Raw genomic sequence first — 23,869 nt, 5'->3', positions numbered from 1 at the left:
ACCAAAGCAGAATAGGGCTAATTTAAGAACTTGACGAAAAACGAATGGGACGACCCAAGACGATACCCTCATTACCTCTTCTAACTTAAACTGATTTTTATGAAATTTGTTACCAATAAAGATAGTTTTCTGAGTAGGTACCGAGGAAGGACAAAGGATAGCTTTTATTTCAGATAAAAAAGGAAGCTCCGTGGAAGTATGTGTGGGTAATCTATGTATAATAAGCAGATAGTCTGTTCGAGATCCTGAAAACGGTGAAAAATAGAGATACTACTCCTAAAAATACGTGTGATACCTCATTAGTTTCGGCATGATGCCTAGAAAAGTGTATTCGAAGAGTGTATTAAGATAGCATTCGGCAAGACGCTGCCGCGATCCGGCTGCCGCCGTCGAACATGGCAGCTGAGGGCCTACCGCTAACCACGTTCGACGTGTTGCCTCCCTGTTACACTTACGTACTAATTTACAAGTGCGATACAGAGGCAACACGTCGAACGTGGTTCGCGGTAGGCCCTCTGGGCAGCGCCGCCGTAAGCATTCGGATAGGCGCGACCGGGCGGCGACTGCCGACTGCCACGTGCAGTAGTCACACAGGAGTCAGTGCTAGCAGTTGTGCGATTCGGTTGCGTATGCGTAAGTATTATTTAAAATAACGATGTTTGACAATTTAAATATACGACAGCGAAAACTTGTGGAGCAACCGCTTCAGGACGAAGAAGATGATGAAATAATGATGATTTTAATTTCATCAAAGAGGAGTAGAATCAATTCACTGTATACGTCCAGAGCCGATGAAGGCAGTTAATTATCAGATAAGCTCCACTAAATACTCGTCGTTTTCTTCGCAACACGCCATTTTGGCTCGCGACACTCGTCGGGCAGCGCTGCCATACCGCTCCGGGAGCGGGCCACGCCCCCGGCCGCCCGCGTCGGACGGCGCGGCGTGTCCCTATAAAGCGTGCGGCGCCTGCCGGGCGCCGGGCGCCGGGGCCGGGCGCCGGGCGCCGCGCGGCCGCTGCCGGGGCGCGGCAGCCGAGCGCCGACGCGCGCCAACACCACACAAAAAATATCAAAAGTTATAAACAAAAAAAGGGGAGATTAAATAGTTATTTTTTATTTCCCCAATATCGCAATAAGTATCTGGGGGCCCGGCGGTGCCCCCGCCGAGTCGAGCAAAACGAAGACGCCCGGCCGTACCATCCTTTTCCCGAAGCAATTTTGTGCTGGCTAAAGCTAGAACTCTGAATTTTCAGTGACATATAGGACTTAACATGCTTTACATATATTCTCAAAAACATTCAATTTGAACTTGTAGTTTAAGAATTATTGTACGTCAAAGTTCTACTAATATCTACTATTGTCCCTCTTTTTTTGTATATTACTTTGGATATTTTTTGTGTGCATTACACGCTTCCAATACATTTTTCTAGGCATCATGACGAATGAGATATCACACGTATTTTTAGGAGTAGTATCTCTATTTTTCACTGTTTTCAAGATCTCGAACAGACTAAAAAGGTGAACAAAAAGTAAGCTACTCATTTATCATGATAATGTTATGTATAAATGTAAATATACCTTGACCGCCCAAAGCACCGGAGCCCATTTAGATTTGCTTATCACGCTGTAATTATGCTCCATGATTACACCGGCGCGAGCTTGAGCAGCACTCGTATCTTGAGTTTAGCTGAAAAAGTATTAAGATTGTTTTCATCTATCCATTATCTATACCTACTAAATAAGTTTTTGGCAAAAATCTCTTTTTAGGGTTCCGTACCTCAAAAGGAAAAAACGGAACCCTTATAGGATCACTCGTGCGTCTGTCTGTCTGTCTGTCTGTCTGTCTGTCTGTCTGTCTGTCTGTCCGTCTGTCACAGCCGATTTTCTCCGGAACTACTGGACCAATCAAGTTGAAATTTGGTACACATATGTAAGTTTGTGACCCAAATACGGACATGTAACGTAAACAAATGAATTTTAAACATGGGGGCCACTTTTGGGGGGTAAATGAAAAAATGAAAAAATTTTTTTTTTCAAACTATATCATGTTACATATCAAATGAAAGAGCTTATTGTAAGGATTTCAAATATTTTTTTTTTATAATTTTCGAATCAAAAGTTTAGAAGTTATTCAAGAAAATAGGCAAAAAATGACCATTCCCCCCCCCTTATCTCCGAAACTACTAGGTCTAAAATTTTGAAAAAAATACATAAAATAGGTCTATACCTATAGATGACAGGAAAACCTATTAGAAATGTACAGTCAAGCGTGAGTCGGACTTAATTACAGTTTTTAATCCGACCCCAACGGATTTTTTAAAGAGATTTCACTCACGTTTCACATAAAAAATACATTGTTAACAGTGCCGGATTACTTAGAGTAGTAGTTTTCTTAGAGTAATTGGTGATAATTTTCTGATAAGATAATCATTTTAAATATTTAACGGTCTTACCTACTTACGAGTAATTGTAAGATCAAATTAAAAATAATGTTAAAAAAAATGTTAAATTAAGAGCTAGCTTAAAGTTTTTTGTACTCGTCGACTTTAATGGTTGAATTAATAAAGACTTTGTAACCAATAAGCAAAACAAGCACGTGCTTACGGCACCACGTTCAGGGAGGGCACCAAAATGCCAGGTTGAAAAAGGTGAACAAATTTTAAAATTAGGGACAGACACATCGTTTTTACCACACGATTTTTTTAGCTGTCCAAAAGCTAATTTGCAAAAATAATGGCGCGTAATTCTTTGGGAAACAATCGGTAGCAGTAGAAGAGTCGTGATTACATGCATAGATTCGATTTCAACCCACTCTTTTGCGGTTCGGCGTTAGGTCTTATGCGAGGCCTTCTGCCTTAATTACACTTGGGCGTGGATCCAAATCCAAGCTTTCCTCTTTCGCAGCTAGGCCTACTGCCTTTCTCACACTTCGCCAATTCAATTCCAAGCTCTGCTTTCTTGCATATTTTATGCATGAAAACAACCTCGAATATCGAAGCCTAAGAAATATCGAGCCCTATGCGAAGCTAGGCTGATAGAAAACCGTCCCATCCCTTCTCTGTATGAAATCCTGGATTCGCGCCTGGTTGGGACTAAAAGTAAAATTGCGTTTGTATATCGAAAAATTTTCGCGCTCGCTTCGCTCGCGTTTTCAATAACTTTATAACATATGATAAAGGTGACATTCGGTTGGCGACTGCAGCAACATTACTCTGTTGCAACGTTACTGCTGCAGTACTGTCAACTTCCGTGATAAAATGATGTGACTGATTTCCATACTAAAAGCAAAGACATATGTAACTTCGTATAAGACGAATAAAGTCTAAGGAAAAAACGTGCCTCGGAATTCAAGTCAAAGTCATTCTCGAATAGATGCCGCACACACCTTTAGCCTATCTTCGGCTAGATGGCGTGACGACACCGTTTCATATTTAACAATTTTTACACATAGATATCAGTGAATGAACATGGATCAAAATGATATAAAAATAATAAAATCATTTATCCATATATATACATTTTTTGATAACTTTATACGTTTTCATTTTGAGTTTTAGTCGTGTGTCGATAGATGGCAGTAAATTTACAGTGACTACAAAATTTACAATGACAGGACCCCTCTATACTATCTATTCTTTTTGCTAAAAGTAAAAATTTACAACTGTCTATCATATTGCGTTTTTATATCGAAAAATTTCCGCGCTCGCTTCGCTCGCGTTTCTACTATTACTTTCTAAGCTATGATATAGGTGACATTCGGGTGGCGACTGCAACAGCATTAGGTACTCTGTTGCAACATTACTGCTGCGGCACTGTCTATTTTCGTGATAAAATGATGTGACTGATTTCCATTCTCAGCTGTAACGCGGCAATGAACTTCTCTCAATTTACCAAAAAATCAATGTAATCTTGATGACCCGAGGGAGAGGGGGCACCTAGAAATCCTTAGGGCATCAACATATCTTAATCCGGCACTGATTGTTAAAAAATGGGTAATATACGGAACCCTTGGAACGCGAGTCCGACTCGCACTTGGCCGGTTTTTTGGTACTAGCTTTTATCGCTGACTGTACTTTTCTTACGACAGACAACTAATACTCATCGAGACAATTCTAAAAACCCCTAACACAACTAGGTTACGTTGTTTCATCACAGAGTTCCTATGGCCACCTCCTGTCTCCATCATCAGATCAGCTCGATGGTACCATAATATTGCATTGTCATCCGATTTATACATGCATGCAAAATTTCAGCACAATCGGAAACCGGGAAGTGGATCAAATTTAACTTGCAAGATTTTATTACACACAGACAGACAGACGGACAGACAGACAGACAGACAACGGTCAGGTGAAACTAAATAAAAGCTTGTAATAGTTATTCTGTGGTACAGTGTTGAGTAAGGTACGGCTAAACCGGAAATAACTGAATCGAATTTGATGAAATCTGCTCGTACTCTGAGGCTATGGCTGTGGATAATGTCTCTGCCTGCATAGAGCTGGGTGCGCCTCATGCTGCCCTCCAGTCGCTATTATGTGTTCCCTTGTTTGGGATGAGGTTGTCTGTCACTCATGAAACCATGACATTAAGTAAAATTTCTATGAGAATGAAATAGAAGGCAACTGCTAGAATACTCTCCTTCACATTCCATATTTTAATTGCTTAATTTTACAAAAAAACATGTACCTTTACAAGCAATTAAACAAATTTTAGGTAAGTACGTATTATCATAGACAAATATAGTAAGACAAGAGTGCTCACTCCATACATCAGTTTTGGTACCAAAAATATTAGTATTTTCATAGTCGACATCTAGCATCGAGTAGCGGAATTATCAGTACTGCTACTTGACAATAGATGTAGCGGCGACCGTAAAGTCTAATGCTCATCAATTTTCAGCTAATATTATAAACTGATTAACCGGAACTCTATTTTCAACCCCTTCCGCTTCTAATATTAGTTGTAAATTGTTGTTCAATAAAAATTTCGTTGGTCGCCACTTGAGAGACATTTAGTATCGAGTAGCGGTACTGATAATTCCGCTACTCGATGCTAGATGCCGACTATGAAAATACTAATATTTTTGGTACCGAAACTGATGTATGGAGTGAGCACTCTTGTCTTACTATATTTCTCTATGGTATTATTTAAGCAAAAACCTACCTGCGGGATTGCTTTCTGTTGGTGTACTAAAGCTTGTTTTTTTTCTATTTGTGTGTGAAAATCTTAATGCGGTTCACAGAATACATCTACTTACCAAGTTTCAACAGTATAGTTCTTATAGTTTCGGAAAAAAGTGGCTGTGACATACGGACGGACAAACAGACAGACAGACATGACGAATCCATAACGGTTCCGTTTTTTGCCATTTGGCTACGGAACCCTAAAAAGAGGACTTTGCCGGCCTTATCCTAGCTGCACCTGAAGGCCTACCGCGAACCACGTTCGATGAGTTGCCTCTCTGTCGCATTTGTGAATTCGTACGTAAGTGTGACAGGGAGGCAACACGTCAAACGTGGTTCGCGGTAGGCCTCCTGAAACGTCATACTTCGCAGCCTCGCATAAGGAACATAACATCAATATTTCATTGCATGTTTGAGAAAAGAACTATTACGTGTGTACAAGGTATTTTTTGGCAATTTTCTTAAATAACTTCTATTATAAAATAAATACATTTAATATATGTACTTAAAATGCGCTCTTTCATTTGGTGTATATAAATATAGTTTGAAAATCTTTATTTTTTAACTTTCTCATTTACCGCCCAAAAGTGGCCCCCCAATGCCCCCATGTTTAAAATTCATTTCTTTACGTTACACGTCCGTCCGTCTTTGGGTCACTAATTTACATATGTGTACCAAATTTCAACTTAATTGGTCCAGTAGTTTCCGAGAAAATAGTCTGTGACAGACGGACAGACAGACAGACGCACGAGTGATCCTATAAGTGTTTCGTTTTTTCCTTTTGAGGTACGGAACCCTAAAAACATCGTTATAAAGAGTTAGACTGGTTTTTCCTACATACGTATAACTAATTCTGAAAGATAATCTTATAGATTCATACCAGGTAAATGCAGTGAAGTGAGTGAAGGCATTGCTAATCTATTTAACGGGTGGTTACGGTTTTTGTCTGCATTCTTGAAATGTTGATCACAAATGATCCTCTTCTTATGGTACTCATAATCCGAAGACTATTCCAACTTGCCACCAACAAGTGTGACCCAAGATTTGAATTGTTCTGGATACTTGTCAGGATTTGGAAAGCGATGGGTTATTGTTCCTGAAAAAATAAATTCACTCTCCTTGTATTATGTTTGCCTGATACATGTAAGATAATGTTAAAATAAGTAGGTATGACACATATTTTTATACCATGTCTGGAGTATCTAGATATGGGATTTTAAACTATACATATGCATAGATATGAGAAGATTCTTATAGTTTTTTTTATAGTTAATTAATAATATTTAAATGATAAGTTTTAAGATGTATTCTAATAAGTAATTCTTCATTTTTATTTGTATTAGGTATAGGTTAGATTCAGTAATTGCTACGCCCTTGTAGGGCTCATGTTTGAAACAACTCATTTGTTATTTAATACCTATATGTACAACATGAATGCAAATAAAGAACTTGAACTTGAATGTATTAGGTACCATAATTCGTGAAAATGAACTTACCAGTGATTTTACAGCAGCACATAGTCTAAGCATTGTAGCAGATTTATCGATAGTGGCCTGCCTTATCAAAAGTTACTAGTACTTAGGTACCTACCACAAAATAAATTTACTGTAAAATAGCGTCCATATCGCACAAAATAACACAGCACACAGCGAATGCTCAACGACAAGGCGGACCAACACAGAGGTACAACTCAACGCACTTTCGAGGTTTTCATAACAAGGCATGTGTTTTAATTCGGGCTATAATCTAATTTCTTTCAGAACCTTAATGAAGGAAATGGCTGAACCATCACTAAAATATTTCAAATTTACCCTCTTCCAGTGACAGCAAAAAAATTGCATGTCTTGGCGGATATGCAAGTGTTGCCAGCATAAAAAACCGGCCAAGTGCGAGTCGGACTCGCGTTCCAAGGGTTCCGTATATTACCCATTTTTTAACAATCAGTGCCGGATTAAGATATGTTGATGCCCTAAGGATTTCTAGGTGCCCCCTCTCCCTCGGGTCATCAAGATTACATTGATTTTTTGGTAAATTGAGAGAAGTTCATTGCCGCGTTACAGCTGAGAATGGAAATCAGTCACATCATTTTATCACGAAAATAGACAGTGCCGCAGCAGTAATGTTGCAACAGAGTACCTAATGCTGTTGCAGTCGCCACCCGAATGTCACCTATATCATAGCTTAGAAAGTAATAGTAGAAACGCGAGCGAAGCGAGCGCGGAAATTTTTCGATATAAAAACGCAATATGATAGACAGTTGTAAATTTTTACTTTTAGCAAAAAGAATAGATAGTATAGAGGGGTCCTGTCATTGTAAATTTTGTAGTCACTGTAAATTTACTGCCATCTATCGACACACGACTAAAACTCAAAATGAAAACGTATAAAGTTATCAAAAAATGTATATATATGGATAAATGATTTTATTATTTTTATATCATTTTGATCCATGTTCATTCACTGATATCTATGTGTAAAAATTGTTAAATATGAAACGGTGTCGTCACGCCATCTAGCCGAAGATAGGCTAAAGGTGTGTGCGGCATCTATTCGAGAATGACTTTGACTTGAATTCCGAGGCACGTTTTTTCCTTAGACTTTATTCGTCTTATACGAAGTTACATATGTCTTTGCTTTTAGTATGGAAATCAGTCACATCATTTTATCACGGAAGTTGACAGTACTGCAGCAGTAACGTTGCAACAGAGTAATGTTGCTGCAGTCGCCAACCGAATGTCACCTTTATCATATGTTATAAAGTTATTGAAAACGCGAGCGAAGCGAGCGCGAAAATTTTTCGATATACAAACGCAATTTTACTTTTAGTCCCAACCAGGCGCGAATCCAGGATTTCATACAGAGAAGGGATGGGACGGTTTTCTATCAGCCTAGCTTCGCATAGGGCTCGATATTTCTTAGGCTTCGATATTCGAGGTTGTTTTCATGCATAAAATATGCAAGAAAGCAGAGCTTGGAATTGAATTGGCGAAGTGTGAGAAAGGCAGTAGGCCTAGCTGCGAAAGAGGAAAGCTTGGATTTGGATCCACGCCCAAGTGTAATTAAGGCAGAAGGCCTCGCATAAGACCTAACGCCGAACCGCAAAAGAGTGGGTTGAAATCGAATCTATGCATGTAATCACGACTCTTCTACTGCTACCGATTGTTTCCCAAAGAATTACGCGCCATTATTTTTGCAAATTAGCTTTTGGACAGCTAAAAAAATCGTGTGGTAAAAACGATGTGTCTGTCCCTAATTTTAAAATTTGTTCACCTTTTTCAACCTGGCATTTTGGTGCCCTCCCTGAACGTGGTGCCGTAAGCACGTGCTTGTTTTGCTTATTGGTTACAAAGTCTTTATTAATTCAACCATTAAAGTCGACGAGTACAAAAAACTTTAAGCTAGCTCTTAATTTAACATTTTTTTTAACATTATTTTTAATTTGATCTTACAATTACTCGTAAGTAGGTAAGACCGTTAAATATTTAAAATGATTATCTTATCAGAAAATTATCACCAATTACTCTAAGAAAACTACTACTCTAAGTAATCCGGCACTGTTAACAATGTATTTTTTATGTGAAACGTGAGTGAAATCTCTTTAAAAAATCCGTTGGGGTCGGATTAAAAACTGTAATTAAGTCCGACTCACGCTTGACTGTACATTTCTAATAGGTTTTCCTGTCATCTATAGGTATAGACCTATTTTATGTATTTTTTTCAAAATTTTAGACCTAGTAGTTTCGGAGATAAGGGGGGGGGAATGGTCATTTTTTGCCTATTTTCTTGAATAACTTCTAAACTTTTGATTCGAAAATTATAAAAAAAAAATATTTGAAATCCTTACAATAAGCTCTTTCATTTGATATGTAACATGATATAGTTTGAAAAAAAAAATTTTTTCATTTTTTCATTTACCCCCCAAAAGTGGCCCCCATGTTTAAAATTCATTTGTTTACGTTACATGTCCGTATTTGGGTCACAAACTTACATATGTGTACCAAATTTCAACTTGATTGGTCCAGTAGTTCCGGAGAAAATCGGCTGTGACAGACGGACAGACAGACAGACAGACAGACAGACAGACAGACAGACAGACAGACGCACGAGTGATCCTATAAGGGTTCCGTTTTTTCCTTTTGAGGTACGGAACCCTAAAAAACAGCATAATTAAATCAATTTATAACAAAATTCTTATTTTTTTGCAAAATTTATAGAAAATTATAATAATTACAAATATGAATTCGTACTTATTTTAATTTAAATATTAATGCCACTAAAATTATATACATTTTATAGTGACATCTGGTGAAGTAGTTTGTGTAATCGGAAGTCAACTAATTTTGTCAGAAGCAAGATATAGAAGTCGCCTGCATCTTTACTGACGTTAACTACATTTGAAGTGTCCCCCCCCTTTTAGTTTTGTCAACTATGAACGTCACACGTCTACTTTAATAAAAGGTCATTGAGTAGGTACATACAAAGCATAATGGCGGGCGGTCGAGACCACCAACCGCCGAATGATGTTCAAAGAATTAGTTATTCGCATTTCCAGAAGAATTCTTCATTAACTGCACCCATTGCGCTTGCCACCACTGCATAATATCCTATCAAAATTATACATTAAACTGCAGAATGTAAAATAAATAAATAAAAATGTCTGTGGAGCACGATCCGCCATGCTCCGTGGATCATTCGAAAAAACTATGTAGGTATTATATGTTCTACAAAGATTCTACACAAGTTCTACACCTACACGTCTTTTTATTTGTCAAAGAGTTACAGAAAAAAAAATCTGTCAAATATGAAGTGTGTCATATGAGTAAAGTTCATGAAAATCTACAAAATTCTTTGTTTTGTATAAGTATTCTGTAACATGTAAAATAAATGATTTAAAAAATACCAAAATGGCAGACGTAAGTATTAGTAGAGCACTTCTCAATACTTAGTATTAATAAATGTTAATTAATCGAAATTATAGAGGGCTAAGAAGGTTCACATGGCAAATGAGTACAATGCATCAGACTTAGAGGATTTTTTTGCAAGCAACATTATTATAGATTTGTGCATCTAAGCAGTGTAAAGAGCATCAGAGTCGAACATAGCAGTGCGTTATGCCATGATTATGACTTAGAATCTACAACAACATCTTTATTTAAGCAAGGCTTATCTCCTGCCACTATTACTTATGGAGGGTTGGCCATGGCCAATTATCCATTCTTTACCCTAGACAAGACGACCCAAATGCTCAATGCTTCAATGTATGTAAGGTATGAAATGCTGACGCGCGTATTTCCTTCTTAGAACGTAGAATTCGATGAGTGGTGTGACCCGGCGAATCCTCGCAAAATTAAGGCTGAAGACATCGTAGCAGCCGCAAGACGCATCGTCGGAGCCGTCGTGAAAACTCCTTGTTCGGTAATTGCCCAAATGCCGGTTATCTCTAATAGCAATCAAATCAGTTAGGGTGGAAGGGCTTAATAGGTTTGCCAGTAGAAATAGTTATTTGTTATACAAGGGGGCAAAGTTGTTGTTTAACCGCTCGTGCTAATATTGATACCCGAGCAAGCGAAAGAGTCCAAAATTGAACCACAAGCGTAGCGATAGTGGTTCGAAAAATGGAATCTTGAGCGTCGCGAGGGTTTCGAAGCACGAGGGTTAAACAAAATTTGCCCCCGAGTGAAACACAAAATTTTTCACCACACCAATCCGAAGCAAATATTAAATGTAAAATATCAAACAAAATCAAATCCAAATGAATGTTATTTAACTATTTATCATCCAAAATCATCATTTAAAAGTCAATTCTACCAGCAAACATAAGAAAACAACTCAAAATTTGCATTTGATTACTTTGCCTCACGTGTGAATAAAATGCAACTTTGCTATCAGTTTTTGAAGTGCAAAGTATGCTTTTCCGAGCTGGTGTGGTGAAAAGTTAATGTTTCTTTACTATTACAGAATATTTCGCTTACTCGCTCGAGACTTCAAAATTAACATGTGCATCGAAACTTTGCTCACTTAATTATTGCATAAATAATTTAGGTCATGCCTTCTTAGGGGCTATTCATAAATTACGTCATTTCAAATTAGGGGGGGGGGGGTCTGGCCATCGGATGACGGTAGCATGAAGTAGGAGGAAATTGTAGCATGATTTTTGGATGATTATAGGGGGGGGGGGGGTCAAAAATCGTCAAAAATCGATGACGTAATTTATGGACAGCCCCTTAGTAGTAGAGATGAAAAGTAAGTATCTGAATTATTATCACATTTTTCTCTTTGCAGAAGGCACACATGGGCGAGCGACTAGGCTTAGAAATGTATTTGAAACAAGAATTCCTACAATATACTGGAAGGTATCTAGTGAGAATTTAACTCCGATTTATACAGGATGGTGTAGAATGCGTACTTACTTTAAGAGTTAAATAAAACCCTTACCAGCAATTGTTGTTTGGAAGAAACTACTTATGTTTTATGGTATCTTGGTATTTGATTTATTTTTAGTTTCAAGGAGCGCGGCGCGCGCAACGCACTGATGAATCTGACAGATGATCAGAAGAAAAACGGCGTGATCGCAGCGAGCACCGGAAACCACGGGCTGGCATTAAGTTGGCATTCTACCAACCTCAATATCCCCTGCATCATCGTAATGCCAAAAAATGCCGCCATTGTCAAACGGGCTAAGTGCGAGACGTACGGAGCCAAGGTCCTACTTCACGGCATCAACATTGGAGAAGCTAAACGTTTTGCTATGGGAATTTCTAAAGATAAGCATATGATGTATATTAACGGGTAAGAACTAAGTGCCATCTTTACTTACTTCCAATTCTGTGTACTGGAATAGCCCTTCATCACTCTACGCTACGTGTTCTTTCTTACATCTGAAATTTAGACTCTACGCTACGTACTCATATTCTTTCTTATATTCTTACATCTGTAATTTAGGCAATTTCGTGTCAGACTGCGAATGAAATACCAAAGAGATTTTATTAATCCTCATTTAAGATGGCTAAATAACTAAATCAAAGTATGATACGCTTTAAAGATTATTTTTTTGCATACATATTACATTAGGTGATGTAATGATGTTAGAGAAATGCGCAACGCCAAAGCGCGATCTAGATCTAGTGCTCCGTTGAAATGAATGAAATTTTATTTATTTATATCGCAAAGACGTACATTATCCGCCTAACTAATAAAATCACATACAATTTCAGTTACGATCACCCGAACATTGTAGAAGGACAGGGTACTATCGGGCTGGAGATTGTAGAGCAAATTCCAGAAATAGAAGCGATACTTGTGCCCGTGGGCGGCGGAAGCCTGTGTGCCGGCATCGCCACCGCTGCTAAATACCTCAAACCTGACGTTGAGATATATGTAAGCCCCGCGTCGATATCACTCGATATTATGAACCCATTTTCATGTCCACATTCTGGTGGATCGTCAAACGCCAGATCCGCGTAAACTCATTATAATGCGTAAACAAAAGAGGCATGGAGAAAACCAACAAACTGCACAAGTTCGCAGTAGGAATATTTTGTATTCACCAATTTGGCCATTTTCCTCAAGAATCACGTGTACCATCGCCCACACTGTTAACTGTACATCGGTGGACTTTATGCCTTTTGTAATAAGGTCCACCGATGTAGGTAGGTACAGTTATAGGAGTGTTGCTGTCTGTACCTACTTATTGTTTAAAAAAGAGTTTATTTTTTAGCTTAAACATATTTTATGGTAACTGTAATTTTACAGGGTGTTTGCACTGACAAATGTACCACAATGGTAGAGTCGTTAAAAAATAACGAAAGAACAGCCGTGCCCATAGATTCAACTATCGCCGACGGTCTGGGAGTACCTCTCATCGGAGTTAATACATTCCACAGTTTAAAAGGTCTACTTGATAAAATGGTAATTAATATTATAGCAGAATTTTAACTTTTTACTTATTTTTATAAAATATACCAGCGACTTACTGCACTTAGGCACTTAGGCTTTGACTTAGGTGCAAACCTCCAATCAAAAGTCATAAGCAAAGTGCTATTTCTTCCGATTAAAGTCAATGACATTTATCATTATTAAGCACTATTAACTTTTTTAACACATTTTTTTTGTAATAAGGTCGTAGTAAAAGAGGATTGGGTAGCTCGAGCCATCATGCACATCGTTGAGGAAGAGAGGTAAGTGATGCACTCGTTCTGTTCAGTTTACTAGTTAGAGTAGTTAACCATAGAAAGTGAAGATAGAGGCGGAATACCTAATCCTATAAAAGTTCGTCTGCTTCTGAGCACAGGCCTCCATAAAATTGGAGTATAATCCTAGGCTTATCGTTATCGCAATCATCCACTGGTAGCTCTACACCGTGTTTTTTTTTATTTCCGTTAATTTCAGGGGTGCATTCCTGAGCTTAAATCAAGTAACTTTCTCAAAGACACCGATATTCTAATTAACTCCATTTCGGAGATAATCAATAATTTATTTTTTTCCTATAAGGCCTCTACAAGCGTGTACACTTGCCTTAGGGCCGGTTTACATATTGATTAGTGTTTAGAATGAGTTCATACAAAAACATACCATAATATTGAAAACTTAGTGCAAAACGCTGTTCAACTGATTACTGATTACTGAAATTTAATTCTGATTCACATATTATACACATGTCATATCTAATACGAAAAGGATAGTACATATATAAATTTAATTTCATGTTTTAATATTCTTTCTAGAGATTTTTGTTTTTTTTTTTGTTATAATTTGTGTTACCTTTAGTTTTTACTATAATAAAGAGTTCGTTGTTTGATTATTATTCGTCATATGTTTAAATTTACCAACTAAGAGAAGAGCAGTACCTCTTAACACAGGTAATGATTTACTTAATAAAAACTTTTTACAAAAAAAAGCAAACCGACTTCAAAAAGGATGAAATAAAATATTATCCTTTTTGAAGTCTATGCGTTACCAACTGATATGTTTGAAGTCGGTGCCAAGCCAAATTTTGAAGCATACCATGATTTTGGTGCGATTCGATAAGGATGTACCTACGTTGGATTGCCTTACACGATGACAATGAACGTACTTTCTGTAGGTACAGTCGACTGTAAGCGAAACTGCGACTGAGCGACTGTTGGCGAAAAGTGTAAACATATTTTTAAGGTCGACCTTAAAAATATGTTTACACTTTTCGCCTTATTACAAAGGAGTAAGGTGCAAAAGTGTAAACGTATCTTTGACGTCGATTGTATCTAAGAACACACCTCAGAACACACGATCAAACCTTCTTGGCGCAGTCTGTACCATGTTTGTCGGCACATTAGTGGAAATCCAATGCATTTTTCTTCCGTCGTATTTTTTAAAGAGCATTTCTTACTAATGCTCGAACAGTCTATAGCACGCAAGTGTGAGATTGGGACTGAGTAATTTCCCGTCCCTTATCCAGAGGACCACATTTCAAAATATATAAACAATTCAAGACATTTACCTTCTTGCCAAATTTCACCAAAAGCGGTTCAGTTGTTTAGCCATGAAAAGGCGACAAAAAGGCAGGCAGAATTCTTTACACATTTGTAATAGTTATTAGTACAGTTCTAATGGGATTTATAGCCATAAAGCTGATTATTTTTGACTGGTATTGTTACTACTTGGCTTGGCACCGACTTCAAATATATCAGTTGGTAACGCATAGACTTCAAAAAGGATAATATTTTATTTCATCCTTTTTGAAGTCGGTTTGCTTTTTTTTGTAAAAAGTTTTTATTTTTCCATTTTTAGTTTTAACGCATTGTTAAGAGCGCGACGCGTGAATGAAAAACAAGATCATGTTTAACACTAAATTCGTGTACCTATTACTTTAATAAATATGTAATCAGGAATTTTCTCTAGTCCGTCTGGGAAATTATAATTCCTGTCACTACTACACTAAATCCGCCACCATCTTCCGCCCCGCCACTGACCCAATCCCTCAACGCCCCGATCACTCAACCTCACAGCGCATCAACCCCTGATCCAGGAACCCCTCGACCCTGAACCAGGAATTTTCTCGAGTCCGTCTGGGAAATTATAATTCCTGTCAACTAAATGCATCCGCCCGCCCCGCCACTGACCCAATCCCTCAGCCCCCCGATCACTCAACCTCACAGCACATCAACCCCTGATCCAGGAACCCGTCGATCCTGAACCAGCAACCCTTCAACCGCCATTCCCCGACCCCTTAATCCCTGACCCCTTAACTCCTAACCCTAATCCCCGATCAGTAGCCTTACCAGCTTACCAGGAGTTTGACATTGATATATACGCTAGCATGTGTGTAACTTACTTCCTATGCATCTCGCTTGTACTAACCTTAGTGTGAGCGAGATGCATAAAAAGTTACATTCGATGCATAAGACGTTAGCGAATATGTCAATGTCAAACTCGTGGTAAGGCTACAGTTGCAGTACATCAAATTGGTGGTTTTCGGAAGCAAATGCTCGAGCTACTTTAGAAAACTCCGAAATCACTTAACACGTGCCTTTAAAAATTGAGGAGTTCCCTCAATTCCTCATGGATTCCATCATCAGACCAGAACCAAAAATAATACGGAAACACCTTGGAGGTAACTTCTTCCAAACAAAAAAATAATTACTGAAATCGGATCACAGGTGCCGGAGTAATCGCTGAACATACTTACATTTAAAGAAATCATCATCATTATCATCAAAATAATCATCATCATCAGGTCTACTTCATCAAATTGGTGGTTTTCGGGAGAAAATACTCGAGTTGTTTAAGAAAACGCCCAAAACACCATGCATGTGCCTTTAAAAATTGAGGAGTTCCTTCAATTCCTCATGGATCCCATCAACAGAACAGAACCAAATTAAAATGGGACTAACTCGGAGGTAGCTCCTTTCAAACAAAAAAAGAATTACTCTAATCGGACTACGGATGTCGGAGTAATCGTTGAACGTACATAGAAAAAAAAAAAGCCACAACCGAATACAGAACCTCCTCCTTCTATGAAATAGAAGTCGGTTAAAAAAGAGGTACCATCACTTTATGTACAATGTAAACTACTGTTGATTGAATAAATATTTTTTAATTTTAATTTTTTAATTTGCTACTAAACTTAAGTACAATCTCGGTCGATCGATGTTCGAAATGACATTGATACGTCACAGATTTCAATTGTTTAGTTGAGTTAAATGTAATGCCCGTGTTACAACAACGCTATATGCTACATTTAATTACTTTTTAAACTTAATTAATTTTATTAAAAAAAGCAAAAAAAATATTTTTTTTGAAAATTAACTATGTTATTTAGTTTTCTTAAACGTACTTAACCATACCCCAAAGTTAACGGAATTCAATACAAACACGGTGTATATTAACAACATAAGTCAGACGTATCAAATATCAAGGTTGAAGTATTTTCTCAATGTACTGTATCTTCCAGCACACGTTTCTTTCCTTGTATCTAGTATTTTGAGGTTTGATTAATTCCCCTATAATTCCAGGTACGTAGTGGAAGGAGCTGGTGCGGTGGCCGTTGCCGCTATCATGGCGGGCCTCTTTCCCAATCTCAAAGGAAAAAAGTTAGTGCTCAACATTTTTTTCTTGAAAACGTTAACAAAATAAAATGGAGAATATATGAGACACGTTTTAATAAACAGGAGGTCGATTCTAATTTAACATTTTGTTATGGTTTTGATACTTACTTGGCAGTCGTCTTAATGATTGACGCGCATCTCACGTATAGTATGCATTTTCCCAAATGGCTTTTTCTCCTAAGAGCCTAAGCTTTTAACAAAAGCCAGTGTTTCTTTTATGCGAGCGGCTTAGCTCCCGTATTAGCCACGTGCCAAAGCAACTATGTCTTTTAAAAAGCAACTGTATTGTGATAGTATTAAGGTTCAAATCTATGTAATAATAGGAGGGCTCGCCTACATTGAGGTGGTCGATCGTCCTACATTTACCAAAACATGTTAACTCGTATGAGCTGTTACATAGACTTGAACCTTAATACTATCACGTTACAGTTGCTTTTTAAACGACATTGTTGCTTTTCCAACGGTAGCCGACCGCTCTCACAAAAGAAACAATGGCTTTTGTTTAAAAGATTAGGGTCTTAGGCGTAAAAATCATTTTCGAAAAATCATACTATACCTACGACTGTCACTTCATTTCGCATGCACCAATCAGCATGAGCATTCTTCAAGGTTGTAACAAAATAAGATCAAACCCGTAACAAGTTAAAACCAAAATATTACTTTGCTAATCCGCGAAAAGATAACGTGCTAGTCAATCAGTGCTAACCCGTTATACTTACTTGCGTATTTTAACATGCAATTAATATTCCCACCCTCCCACCGCAAAAATAAATACGCAAATAAATATAACAAACCACCACCAAAAGAATAATCCTCGACACGTGTTTCGCCTCTCCACGAGGCATCCTCAGGAGTTGCTGACGGTCTGAGGCCCGGCAACGGAATGACCTGTCTAGAATGGTCGGCCATATTTATACCTTGACCACTCCCCCTACTGTGCAAGTGTGAGTGAGATGGAAAAATTCGTAATAACGGCGATGACGCAACATTCATTTGTTCGTTAAGAATCATGCCCCTATTGTTGTACCTAATTATTTCCAGTCGTTCCAGAACACCCAAACGCAATCCCTTTTCGCAAACATGTAAAATATCAAAAGAATGATTCTCAGATAAAGTGTGACCTGTATCTAATAAGTGCTTTGCAAAATTGGACTTCTCTGGATGGTTATGTCTATATGACGCAACATGCTCTTTATACCTAGTAGTGAAATTACGGCCCGTTTGCCCCACATACACTTCATACATTGCAATCGACACAGGTAAGCTTATAAACTCCAGACTTTTTCCCATTCTCGATCTTATCTTTGCCATTGCAAAGCTTTGAGTGCAAAGTGTTATTTGTCTTAAAGGCCACAGGAATGTCGTTAGACTTTAAAATTTTGTAAATTGCATCAGACAACTTGCCAACATAAGTTATGCTCGCTTTATATTTTTTAATCGGTTCAGAGGATCGTGCCGCATACAACATAGTGTTGACTATACTATTCCGCTTTTTTCTGATGATACGATCCACAACAGACTTATCGTAACCATTTGAAACTGCTAAGTGATAAATATTATTTAATTCAATCTGATAGTGTTCATCAGAAAAAGGCACGGTCAACATTATATGCACATAACAATGAAAAGCAGCCAACTTATGCTGCCACGGATGCGTGAAAGAAGCCGGGATAACTGTATCGGTATGTGTAGGCTTACGGTAAATTTTGAACTGATGCCTGTTGTTTACTTTAGTGATTGTTAAATCTAGAAAATTCAGTGAGTTGTCTTGCTCTAGTTCCTTTTTAAACTTAATTTTTGGATGCTTACTATTAATTTCAGCAATAAATGCATCCAGCAGGTCCATACTACCCGTCCAACAAATAATCAAATCATCAACGTATCTAAAATAGTATAATATATTATTGTTGCCCACAATATGCTGGTTCTCAAAATGGTCCATAAAAATATCAGCCATTAAAGGACTTAGTGGTGAACCCATAGCCAAACCATCACTTTGCAAATAATACTGTCCCCCAAATCTGAAATAATTTTGTTTCATACAAATCGCTGTTAGATCTATCAATTCATCTAAGCTACTTCCCCTGGATGTAAACGTTGCCTTTCAAAAAGACCCTTAAGAATCTCCAAAGTCTCTCCATATGGCACATTTGTAAACAAACTGTCTACATCCAATGAAAGAAGAACAGCATTATCTGGAATGTTAATGTCCTTGATCTTTTCTATTAACTGCAAGCTATTTTTCAAGCAATATTTCGGCTGGAACTGGGACGTGTCGCTTATAATGGAATTCAACCTTTTTGCCAGATTATAAGTTGGCGCACCCAAATATGAGACCACTGGACGAACTGGGATATTATCCTTATGAATTTTGGGAAGTCCATAAAGAATAGGAGCTCGTGGATTCATAGGCACAACCATACTCTTCTGATGTTCGGCTTCAAAAACAAACGAAGAATTCTTAACTGCTTGTCTAAGATCTTTCTGGAACCCTGGAGTTGGGTCTCTTTGCAATCTCGAAAATCCGTCACCTTGAAAAAGGTCTAGTACTTTCTGATTATACTGTCCCTTCTCCATAATCACAATGCAGTTGCCTTTGTCTGCCTTTGAAACCACCAAATCACTGTCTTGCATTTTCTGTTGTATAGATCTCAGCAGCAAAACATCAGAATCAACACACGCACTCTGTGCTGGACTAGTACTCTTGATAACATTAGCCACCATGGTCTTTGTATCTACATCACCACGGCCCCGCACTATTGCAACCTCAGAATCCACTGCCAAATTTTGTAATGTTCTTTGAGTCATTTTTGTCTGAAAATTATACTTCAAACCTTTATCTAAAAGCCCAATTTCATTTTCTGAGAACTCCACATTAGTTAAATTCTTGACTCGAGGATGGAAAACATGGTGAGTGGCTACTTGCACATCCCTTCTCCTTAAAAATGAACCAGAACTCGACTCTGTTAACCTATGCAATTTGTTAAGCTGGGTAGTATACATCTGGTGTGTAAGTTCAGAAGCAAAGTATCTCGCCTTCTGGTCCAGAATATCGAATTCGAGATTATGCAACTTAAATGAAAGTTCTAAATATAACACTTCAAGATGCAATTTCAAATTATCCCTTACTGAAAACCAGTGGCGAGATTCTTCGTTCAACCATATCTTCTGAGCCCTATTAATAGCCAATTTAGCAGCCCTGGAAGTACTACTACAGCGGACATGGATGTAATTAGGAACAACATTCAAACGCTTGCACTGTTGGTTAAACCAAACATTCTGGACAGCTGCACGATGTTGTTTGGTTAGTTTGACATAAAGTCGTGCCTGTTCGGCCACGCAAGCCGTTTTCAAATAGTGAATAGAATCAGGCGTTACTTTGCGGAAATCCATATTAATTAAAACCAAAATATTACTTTGCTAATCCGCGAAAAGATAACGTGCTAGTCAATCAGTGCTAACCCGTTATACTTACTTGCGTATTTTTACATGCAATTAATATTCCCACCCTCCCACCGCAAAAATAAATACGCAAATAAATATAACAAACCACCACCAAAAGAATAATCCTCGACACGTGTTTCGCCTCTCTACGAGGCATCCTCAGGAGTTGTTGACGGTCTGACGCCCGGCAACGATCGATAAGATCGAGAATGGGAAAAAGTCTGGAGTTTATAAGCTTACCTGTGACGATTGCAATAAAGTGTATGTGGGGCAAACGGGCCGTAATTGCACTACTAGGTATAAAGAGCATGTTGCGTCATATAGACATAACCATCCAGAGAAGTCCAATTTTGCAAAGCACTTATTAGATACAGGTCACACTTTAACTGAGAATCATTCTTTTGATATTTTACTTGTTTGCGAAAAGGGATTGCGTTTGGGTGTTCTGGAACAACTGGAAATAATTAGGTACAACAATAGGGGCATGATTCTTAACGAACAATTGAATGTTGCGTCATCGCCGATATTACGAATTTTTCCATCTCACTCACACTTGCACAGTAGGGGGAGTGGTCAAGGTATAAATATGGCCGACCATTCTAGACAGGTCATTCCGTTGCCGGGCGTCAGACCGTCAACAACTCCTGAGGATGCCTTGTAGAGAGGCGAAACACGTGTCGAGGATTATTCTTTTGGTGGTGGTTTGTTATATTTATTTGCGTATTTATTTTTGCGTTAGGAGGGTGGGAATATTAATTGCATTTAAAAATACGCAAGTAAGTATAACGGGTTAGCACTGATTGACTAGCGCGTTATCTTTTCGCGGATTAGCAAAGTAATATTTTGGTTTTAATTAATATGGATTTCCGCAAAGTAACGCCTGATTCTATTCACCGTAACAAGTTGTTCAATCTGAACCGGACACCATGGTTAAGAAATGTAAAATTTACTGTACAGTCAACTGTAAAAATATGGGTGCACAAATCGTCTCAAAAATATGTCCCATAGCTCTTATGTCAGCGAATTAAGAACTATGGGACATATTTTTGAATAAGTTGGCTACACCCATATTTTTACAGTTGACTGTACGTATTCGCAATCGATAGGGACTGAATTGTTTACAGGGTATGCTGCATCTTATCGGGAGGCAACATCGACACGTCTATCCTGGCGCGGGCACTGGAGCGCGGCATGGCTGCCGAAGGTCGACTGATCAAGATGAAGGTTTCTACATATAACATTTATATACCCACACAACAACAATGATACGGTGGGGTTTGAATGGTTTTCCTTTAATTAGGCTTTGTCATAATCAGTAGTATAATAATAGAAATAGAAAGCGCAGTTTGAATAGATCTGTTGGTTGCCCCCAGGTGACGGTGAGCGACCGACCGGGCGGCTTAGCGGAGCTGTGCCAGATGATGACAGCTATAGGAGTCACTGTGCGAGACTGTGTGCCTGAGCGCGCTTGGGTCAAGGGAGATGTATTCAGTGCACAGGTCGGTATTCTCGTAGCATTTTTGGGCTGTCATAGGGACTTCTCGTTTATCGACTTCCGATTATACATATGTATATCGAAAGGTAAATACAGAATACAATATGTAAAATATGATTGCGAGTAGAAGTAAGCAACATGCAGTCTTATCGCGAATGAGCGATCTCTTCGAGATAACATTTGGGATAATAAAATATTATTATTATCCTAAAAGTTGGTATCCAAAGGTTATCTCGAAGAGATCGCTCATTCGCGATAAGACTGCATGTTGTTTATTTCTACTCGTTATTATATTTTGCTATTGCATGGCTATTGTCCTGCCAAATCTCCTTTATGCCTCAGAAACGTGGTGCGTATATCGGAAGCATATTCGCTCATTGGACGGATTCCACCTAAGATGCCTCCGCGACATTATGGGCGTCCACTGGTCCGACCGTGTTCGGAACACGGAGATCCTTGGACGTGCTGATGTCGCCGGAATAGAGGCCTACCTAATGAGACGACAGCTACGATGGAGCGGTCACGTCTCCCGCATGTCCCAAGACCGAGTCGCGAAACGCATCTTCTACAGCGAACTGTAAACTGGTAAGCGAAAGCAAGGCGACCAGTTTCTGCGGTTCAAAGATGTGTTGAAGCAGCATATGAAGAGAGCTCATATTGAGCCATCAACATGGGAGACACTTGCTGGTGACCGTCCACAGTGGAGTCATATTGTGCAGGTGCGTGAATTTGAAGCCAGGCGACGCACAGAGCTCGACGTTAAGCGTGACGAGCTAAAGGCCAGACCACTTGTGGCCATTACGTACAATTACGTTGGAGGGGAGCTGACCTGCAGCGAATGTGGCATGCACATTTGCCGCAAAGATTGGCTACGTCAGTTACCTTAGAGCGCACCAGCGACGCTCTCAGCTGTAGCAAAGCAGTCGCTGTAGCCGAAAACGGCTAGGAGAGGATGATGGATGATTATATTTTACATATTGTATTCTGTATTTATCGATATACATATGTACCTATAATCGGAAGTCGATCAACGAGAAGTCCCTATGACAGCTCAAAAATGCTACGAGAATTCCGACCTCTCAGTGTTATGGTATGTTTTGTTTTGCACATTCAATAATTCGATAAACAATAATTGAGAAGCACCATGTGGGATAGATAGCTAGGAAGAGAGCCAGAGAATAATTGAGAAGCATAACGTAGCTGTGCAGCAAATGTGAAAAGTTAAGGGATCCAATGCTGAAGTGACTACGCCTTGTAGAACCTAACTTAGATTTTATAGTCACCACTAAATTTTGAATGCTTTTATTTTAGAGTAACTTTTGTAGTAGTGATAAGATTTAGTTCGTCACGTTCAAACTGTTCAAAGGCAGAATTGCTACCAGTTTTCTATTAGAACTGATTTTCAAACGCGTCTGCGTTCGAACGAGGTCATAACAATCGTAATGAAAAGCCTATTTGCCTTCCAAACAGTAAAGTGGCAACCTACACCCTCACTGCCTTCAGGTAGCCTTTAAACCCTTATTAAACTTATTTCAGATGAAACTTGTAGTAGAAACAAGAGGGTGGGACCACACAAAAGAGCTTATTGAAGCTACCAAAAAGAACTATAAGGAATACTACTTCCATGAAATTAATCAGTCGGAGAAGCCAGCCGGCTCGCGTCGCGGGCCCTGCCTTGCGCCGCACCCCGTTTGTATGCAGAAGTAACCTGATGGAATTTCAAAAAAAGAACGTCGATATAGCTGAAATTAAACTTCCGGTTCAGTGGCATAATACAGCCATCCTATTACCAAACTACGACGATTTCTGGAGAGTAATTTCTGTACTGACTTCGTCTTTATCCTTTTTCTGCCGTGCCACGTAAAATACCTGCATACACATTATACCCAGCAACGTGGGATCACGTGGAAGCCAATGAATTGGAGCTCTGAAGTAAGTTATGCAATGGTTACAAACATATTTCGTGAAATTAAGTAAATCAACATTTTTGTGTGTCTTCCAAAATCATGTCCTTATCTCAAAACCGACTCCATATTGACATGTGTAAATAAGCTAACATCAATAAATAAGTTTATTTATATCAAACTGTATTTTATTTCTAATAAAATTGTTGTTAGGATCATGTTTGTATTCAAAAATGCGTGATTACTGATTATTAGAAGTTA

At 38.5% G+C, this 23,869-nt stretch overlaps 3 protein-coding genes across 3 annotated transcripts in view; all 3 read left to right on the top strand.

The window, feature by feature from the left end:
• The window catches only part of LOC134799649 (small ribosomal subunit protein eS25), a 215,491-nt gene that overhangs the window by 49,196 nt on the left and 142,426 nt on the right, over positions 1 to 23,869 (top strand). The window lies entirely within an intron of this gene.
• LOC134799540 (L-threonine ammonia-lyase-like) lies at positions 9,939 to 23,726 on the top strand. The gene is made up of 11 exons (XM_063771972.1): positions 9,939 to 10,096; positions 10,485 to 10,598; positions 11,466 to 11,536; positions 11,685 to 11,972; positions 12,398 to 12,560; positions 12,936 to 13,091; positions 13,302 to 13,360; positions 16,673 to 16,750; positions 21,334 to 21,433; positions 21,583 to 21,708; positions 23,241 to 23,726. The coding sequence occupies exons 1-11, from the start codon at positions 10,088 to 10,090 to the stop codon at positions 23,409 to 23,411; spliced, it is 1,335 nt and encodes a 444-aa protein (XP_063628042.1). The 5' UTR covers positions 9,939 to 10,087; the 3' UTR covers positions 23,412 to 23,726.
• LOC134799550 (NADH dehydrogenase [ubiquinone] 1 alpha subcomplex subunit 8-like) overlaps positions 21,253 to 23,869 on the top strand; it is a 117,553-nt gene continuing 114,936 nt past the window's right edge. The window contains exon 1 of the mRNA XM_063771983.1: positions 21,253 to 21,263. The gene's annotated coding sequence lies outside the window, so the exon portion shown is untranslated. The remainder of the gene's footprint in view (positions 21,264 to 23,869) is intronic.

Source organism: Cydia splendana, chromosome 18 (genome assembly GCF_910591565.1).
Source record: "Cydia splendana chromosome 18, ilCydSple1.2, whole genome shotgun sequence".
Classification (NCBI taxonomy): Eukaryota; Metazoa; Arthropoda; class Insecta; order Lepidoptera; family Tortricidae; genus Cydia; species Cydia splendana.
The sequence above is the reverse complement of the archived record's forward strand: the minus strand, read 5'-3'. Positions and strand labels throughout refer to the sequence as shown.